The sequence below is a fragment of the Anticarsia gemmatalis genome, chromosome 14 (assembly GCF_050436995.1).
Source record: "Anticarsia gemmatalis isolate Benzon Research Colony breed Stoneville strain chromosome 14, ilAntGemm2 primary, whole genome shotgun sequence".
Lineage (NCBI taxonomy): Eukaryota > Metazoa > Arthropoda > Insecta > Lepidoptera > Erebidae > Anticarsia > Anticarsia gemmatalis.
In genome coordinates this window covers 10,970,171-10,977,658 of record NC_134758.1, presented here as the reverse complement: position 1 = coordinate 10,977,658, position 7,488 = coordinate 10,970,171, and the positions used below count along the sequence as shown (strand labels likewise).

Genomic DNA, 7,488 nt, shown 5'->3' with positions numbered 1-7,488 from the left:
CAACATGCTGAAAAGGGAGGTTGTGTGTTTAAAAATTGAAATAACCGTTGATAATTACACAAGCTGACCCGCGCAACTTCGCTTGCGTCACATAAGAGAGAATGGGTCAAAATTGTCCCCGTTTTTGTAACATTTTTCACCCGTACTCTGCTCCTATTGGTAGTAGCGTGATGATATATAGCCTATAACCTTCCTCGATAAATGGACTATCTAACACTGAAAGAATTTTTCAAATCGGACCAGTAGTTCCTGAGATTAGCGCGTTCAAACAAACAAACAAACTCTTCAGCTTTATAATATTAGTATAGATTCGTATAGATTAACTCAAAAAATAAAACAAGATAACCTAACTAACTTTCATACTATATGCAGTAGTTTGCCGTTATAACTTTGATACAATGATAATTGTGAATTTCAGAACATTAATAACTATTAATTTTTCATTGTTTATGTTAATTTTGTTTACAGTTTTTGACAACCCTATTTATTAATCTCTATTGACCCCTCACTCGTTTCTATTCACCCCTTACGCGTTTCTATTGAACCCTGCTATGTTTCCATTTACCCCATACTGTAGTTCTATTCACCCTTCAAACGATTCTATTCACCCCGTTTATACAAAAAAATGACTATTTCTGTGATTTAAACATATTTTTTAGGTTTAAAAACGTTTTTTCAATCAACAATATTGTGTCTTTATAGATTAATATACACCTAAAGAGATAAACACTTCAAACAACTCATTAGAAAAGAAATCCCACTTTAAATCCAAAGTTTTGGAGGTCGATATTAAGGCATTCGAGGACGGTTGTCTTTGAAGCATTTTTTTGGGTATAAATATCATTTTAAACATTTAAACAATTATGACACCGCAGAGAAGTAATATCGACGTGTAATCATTTCAAATTTGAACTAAATTCTTCAACGAGGAGTACTCAAATATTAGCCTTGAAAACTTTCCTGATTTTTTTTCTATTCACCCCGCGAATTCTATTCACCCCGTTTTACGGTATTGAATTAAATATTGCTTTATTTACACGGACTTTTTATAGAGCAATAATTAAAAACTCCTGTTTATAAAAAAGATTCTGATCTTATAATTAAATCAATCTAGAATAGTTATCTTTATTTTACGTATAGAAGTAACATGAATTAATTATTTCCTAAAATTTTAACGCATTTATTTGAATTTTGTTATAAACCAATTCGTTTGAATTATTTTTTTTAGGAAAGCCAAATCATTAAAAACTTTATCTACATCGCTCCAAGGATTCCATCATCCAAATACCATACGTTAAATTTTGAATTTAGACGTCGAATAATGGGGATAGTATATGTAAATTAGCTAAAAAAGACCGGTCCAAGCGTGATATCAATATCAATTTTAATTTTGGTTTTCGTCATCCCTGCTTGAAATGTCATTAATGTCAATTGTCTATTTCTGTCACTATTCAAATTGTCATAATAAATAAATAACCTCAAAATTTAGAGAAAATTATACTGAGAAATCTAGTTTATATATTATATCGTCATAGTGGAATAATATCTCAAACATGAGTATTTTACTAAAATATCCTGCAATGCTTGCACAAATGAAAGGTAACTAACCTATTACATGTATCTTCTGTCATGAGAGTGTGATCATCATATTTACTTGTTGTTATTTCAGTATTTTCTAGAGCCTTGAGCAGCACTTCGGTGTTAAATATGAAGCAATGGCGAGTAGAACGCGGTCTATCTGCCAATAAGACCGCTGAAGGCATTCTCACTGACACTCCTGACTACACCTATTTGGATGGCAGACCAACACCTCTTCTGGTAATACAAAAATTAACTTTACTATTTTTATGGCACTGCTGGTCAATAAACCGGTGGTCCTGTATGGACAAGATGTATGGATGTTAATGAAACAAGGAAGGAAAAAAGGAAGTTTGTAAGGATCATACTGTGGTAGTAGTGTGGTGATGTTCTCTGTTCTCTGCCTACCGCTAAGGGAAGAAGGCGTCACTTTATGTATGTATGCTGGGCAAGGGTCTACTCAAGGAATGACAGTAACATAATGATGGTTTTTTTAGCATTCCTTTTCAGCTTATTAACAATCACTAATAAAAGTAGCAGTTTCCCTTTGTATACTCTGGCTAAAAACATATTAGTTTCAGATATTGTTTTGATTCCATGAAATCTAGACAAATACATTTCTAGATTTCATTCCCGGTAGAGTACTTAGACTCTCTGTCTAGTAGAAATCTATGCATCATTGTTTGCTGTGAGTCTTTTGCTATATGAGTGGACTTGATATGAGTTTGTGTTTCATATCAAATGTGCGTTGATGCCCTTGTATTCTTTTAAGAACTGTAGGCTGACTTTAAGAAAGAATTGAATTTGAATGATTGAATCAGTTTCGAGCTTATGTCAAAGTGTATTTTACAATTCCAAACTAGGGTGTGATCTTAGTCCAGTTTAAAATGAAATGATATTATTACAATTAAAGACTGGAAGCCAACTCCAACATAGTTCGGAAGAAAAACTAAGCTATATAATTATAATGAATCCTTCGCTATGTGATGATTAATTCTTGAATATTTTCTTTGTGTTTTCAGATGAAACAAAAGCTCAGGATACAAAAGCAGAGAGATTATGCCTCTAGAATTGTAGAACTAAGTTCCGAGCTAGACTTTGCTAAAGCAAGACATCAACAAATGGAACAAGCCAAGGAGAAAGAGAGACAACAAATCATTGCCAACAGATTAAAGCCTAAAGGACAAGCTTTGTTGAAGAAGAAGTAGATTATTCTGTAATTTATATGTAGGGTAGTTGTAAATAATACATTTTTCGAATAGTTATTTATTGTTTTATTGAAAACATATGAATAATATCCTATGTAATACAGAAATTCTTTGACTAAGACTTCTTCCTATTGCAGGTATTTTAGTTTAGCAAATAGAAACCTAGATTAATTAAGTCCTTACTATGTCATAATCTAGTAAAACAATTATTATACAATATTTTGCACAAAATAAGTGTTGTATATCTATCTTCACATGAGCAATTCTCAAATTTTTTGACCACATCCACTATCACAATGTCCCATGTTTTTGTTTTTGATTATTTTTTTAATATGATATTACAACTAATATATTCGATTGTCATTACTTCATCAATATTATTAAATTATCAGACAAAATATCAAAATAGCGTACAAATTGATTAGTTAATTTTAAAATGTAATAATCTAAAATATCAAAATTCTCGTAGTATGGAAAACAGTTTGTCCCATGGTGACCGCAGTGATTTCGAATTCATATAATTTCATAAAATTCTAAGAACCTAGATATATATTTTAATCCTAAAACACTGATTAATGTATTAAAATTCATGTAATATTGAGTTTATTGTAAAACATGCTATACTTGTTTATTTTATTTCAAAACTAATATTGTCCCATAAAAAGTTCCGAAACAAAATTCAGATTTTGTTACCGATTATCGCATCGATTTTTTTCAAAAGGTGTTAAATTATTAAGTGTTTTTACTCGTGGCACCACTTTAGACATTTAACTTCGCGATATTGTTGAAATTACATTTTGGAGTCAACAACAACCGCGACCAGACACTTCACACTGCACTGCCACAAATTCTTTCCAGGATTTGTTACGTTGTGTCAAGGTAAGTTCATAGTGATTTAATATTTTGTTAAAATTGGTTAAAAGTTAGTTTAATGCACTACATTTTGATGCAAAATACTTGTTTCAACTGTTAGAATTTAACGGAAATTTTATTTTTTGAATATCTATAACCTTCAATTCGTTACTTCTGTGTTTGTTACTTTCGCGTGGTAACGTATAATCGGAACGCGGGGTAACAAAAAAGGATTTTATAAAGCCAAGTACACATCTCATAAAAATTTTGTTGTAGCTTTATTTTTAACTCCTATAGCATAATATTGCTTTCTCTTTCTAAAGTTACGTTGATATTGCTTAATTTGAAAATTGTTACATAGGATCTAACATGAATAGGGCATTATTTTCAAACGAGCACCAAACTTGATAATACCGATTACATACTACTACAATAAATGTATTGTATGTATCTATATAAATATTACAAAATAAAAACGGTTGCTCGGTAGAATCGGCTGACCATAGCACTAAAGTACCTACTTTATTTTTCGAATGGATTTTTAATTGATTGTAATGTATTGTTAAAAATAAGGTGATAAATAAGTAGGCACAAGTTTTTATTTGTTTCCTTTAGTTCATTTGATGAACCTTTTATTTTTGGAATGTTTAAAACATTCGTAATTTTTTTTAAAATTTTGTATTGATTTTTACTACTTTTTATTTCCATTTTATGATAATGTCAAGTATGTGTATGCTAAGCCTATCATTTCCAATTTTGTTACCGAAGCTTCTATTTTTGTTACTGTCCCTAAATAAAGCTGAGAATTATGTTAAATATTGTTATTATTTTAAATTTAAAGACAATAAGTAATGGTTTAAAATTAACTTTATGACAGATATTTTATAATAAATAAGAAATATAGCATTCTTCCTTTTCTGTTTAATAGAAAAACAAAACTTTGTGAGTAGAAAGTGTTAATGGTAACAAAAAAGCAGATGTAGTGCCAATAAAAAATATTGTATTACATTATTCACAATTGTTCTTTTCTCAACATGTTATAATATAAGTGAGTTTTTATGATTCTACACTGATTTCCAAGTAACAAAAAAGGAACTTTTATTTTACCCTTAACTAATATTTTACAGTTTTTTTATATTAAACATCTCTAAAACAGAAAATCAATCACAAATTCAGAATTTGAATAGTTTAAGCTACCTATATTTAGCGTAATATGTCCAATATATATGAATTTTATTTTTAGACTATTTTTGAGAGTATGGTCAAATATTTTGAGAAATGCTCACATAGCAGATGTCGTTAACATACAGCGACATCTCTCGACAGAAAGCAGTAGCTTCAGTCACACCAAAGAGTGTAGCCGTAGTGCTTTATCAGTTTCCTTTATAGATAACAGATGGCACTTTTCAAAATATAATGGTTGGTTTGGTTTTCCTCCAAGGGCGCCTATATTGGGTTGTAATTTATCTCTTACCTTATGGCTCACCCATAGAAAAATTAAAAGTGAATGTGTAAAGCTTAGAAACATTATCTAGCACTGCTCTAAGAATATTGCTTGTAAAAGAGTTCCTTTCCTAGCATTACTAGAAATCCATACTTCCATACTAATATTATAAATGCGAAAGTAACTCTGTCTGTCTGTTACTCAATCACGCCTTAACTACTGAACCAATTTGGGTATGGAGATATTTTGATACCCGAGAAAGGACATAGGCTAGTTTTCACCTCGGGAAAATGACGCATTTCCATGGGAAAATTCAGGTCGCGGACGAATTCGCGGGTAAACGCTAGTACATAATAATTCAGAACTTAATCAGTTGATTTTTATTTTATTAAAATACATACAATATATAGGTAATACACAGTAATTCTACATTACGCCACTTTAATCATCTGCAATAGATGTATTCAGGCCAATAATTATGAAAATACATACATATTATCACGCCTGTTATGCGCGATGGTGTAAGCAGAAGTGTATATATGTTACTGTAAAAGCCCGAACTGTGGTAAATCCTAAGATTTTCCGGTAAAACCTAAGATTTACCAACTCTCAATGGTAAAAGTCCGAACAAGCCAGAGTTTAAAAACTATGTTACGATATATAAAAAAATCCTCTTTCATAACTATGTTTATAACTATTTCACGGTATAATTATATACTGTGACATAGTTATAAAGAAGGAGTTTTGGGCATAGCGACATGGGTAGGTTAGGTTAGAAGGCTAAGGTGGGAGCGAGCGAAGCGAAGCTCCCACCTTAGCTTTCGTGGTTATTTTTTTTTAACCACCCAAAAGGAGGAGCCCCGCGAAGCGGGGCTCCGGCGACATCTCGATATCATCAAGTGAATATAGGTAAAAGTTCGAAATAAAAGAATTGTTCGGACTTTTACCATTGCGAGTTGGTAAATCTTAGGTTATACCGGAAAATCTTAGGATTTACAACCGTTCGGGCTTTTACAGTAACATATACACAACAATGTACCTAAGTATCATGTAATAAGAGGCGAACTTAGTGCCATTTTCCAGCACGTTACCGAACTCCGGAAAATATTCTAATACAAAATTACAAAATACCAATAGCACCTTGCCCAACCGGGGAATCTAGCCAAAGACCTTATGTTTAGCAGTAGTCATGTAGGATACATTATTGACTGCGCTACAGCGGCATTCAGTTTATTATAAGTTAAATGAAATTAAAATAAAGAACAATGACATTATCTCTTTATTCTCATCTGTAGCGAAAACAAAAGGGAATTTTCCGATAAAATATTTATTATGTGTTGCCAACAATACACTGTCATTACGTCACGGGCCACCGGCTCGCCTCGTTAGCATGCAATGTTGTCAGTTGATAACATTTTATAGTCGTAAAATAAAATATAAAAAGAGCAGTGATAGCCGAGTGGTACAAAGTGATACCTCCCACGCAAGTGGTCGCAGGTTCGAATCCGAGGCAACACACCGATGACTTCACAAATTATGTGTAAGTAGGTATATTAGAAATAATTATCACTTGTTCCAACGGTGAAGGAAAAGTGTTGTAACCTTGCATGCCTGAGATGTTCTTTAAAACAGTTTTTGAAGGTGTGCGAGGTCCCCAACTCGCAATGTGCCAGCGTGGTGGACTCAAGACTCAAGACTAACCCAACCCCTTCCTCAATACAGGAGGAGACCCTTGCTCAGCAGTGGAAAATTGGTTAAATTTATTTATTTAAGTAAAGTAGACTTATGACTGGTTACCTAATGTAAATTTGAGTTTGGTGAGAAACTTGTACTCTGCATTAACCTCTTTCTTAAGTACGAATGCTAATCATCAAAGTTTTCTACCAGAAAAGTTGTGGAGTCAAAGTCGTAATTAAAGACCAATTTGCAATTTGTGACTGTTTCACCAACAAATGTAGCTGTTTCTTAAGACTCGGCACTAGGTATACTTATACATATATTATCTGAATAGTTGAAGCCAGCGGCTCCTTTTACCTTGATTTTTGTTGCATCGTTACTGAAAAACCTAGTGTCGTTATGATATGTTATTTCCTGGGCTATACACTCCTGCCAATTCTCTACTCTGCTCTACGTTATCCAAATATACAGTGACATAATACATGCGAAATATTTTAATCGAATACAAAACTGTTTTTTTTCAATACACACATGCATTGATAAAATGAAAATCGTGTTAATCAACTCAAGTTTCATAATATAGTCCATTTCCTAGTTTCAACAGGCTGGCAACACCGCTGATCCATTAGTTTGGCCGCTCGGAATGAGCTCTTTACGAGCTAAACCGCTACAAACCCTGTTATCTATGCTTTTCAATATGATTTTCTGACCCGTTCATAATTTAATTTG

The 7,488-nt window shown here is 32.4% G+C and overlaps 1 protein-coding gene across 1 annotated transcript; it reads left to right on the top strand.

Moving 5' to 3' along the window:
- The first annotated feature begins 1,431 nt into the window (after window positions 1–1,431).
- Window positions 1,432–2,843, top strand: mRpL52 (mitochondrial ribosomal protein L52). Its single transcript, XM_076122704.1, has 3 exons — window positions 1,432–1,599; window positions 1,670–1,818; window positions 2,601–2,843. Exons 1-3 carry the CDS (start codon window positions 1,554–1,556, stop codon window positions 2,784–2,786), a joined length of 381 nt encoding a protein of 126 aa, XP_075978819.1. The 5' UTR covers window positions 1,432–1,553; the 3' UTR covers window positions 2,787–2,843.
- Window positions 2,844–7,488: the final 4,645 nt, after the last annotated feature.

Excerpts from the sequence above, each read along its gene's own strand:
- mRpL52 (XM_076122704.1), top strand. The coding sequence starts at position 1,554 with ATGAGTATTTTACTAAAATATCCTGCAATGCTTGCACAAATGAAAG. Across the intron at positions 1,600-1,669 it reads AATGCTTGCACAAATGAAAG|TATTTTCTAGAGCCTTGAGC; the intron begins GTAACTAACCTA and ends TTGTTATTTCAG. Across the intron at positions 1,819-2,600 it reads GCAGACCAACACCTCTTCTG|ATGAAACAAAAGCTCAGGAT; the intron begins GTAATACAAAAA and ends TTGTGTTTTCAG.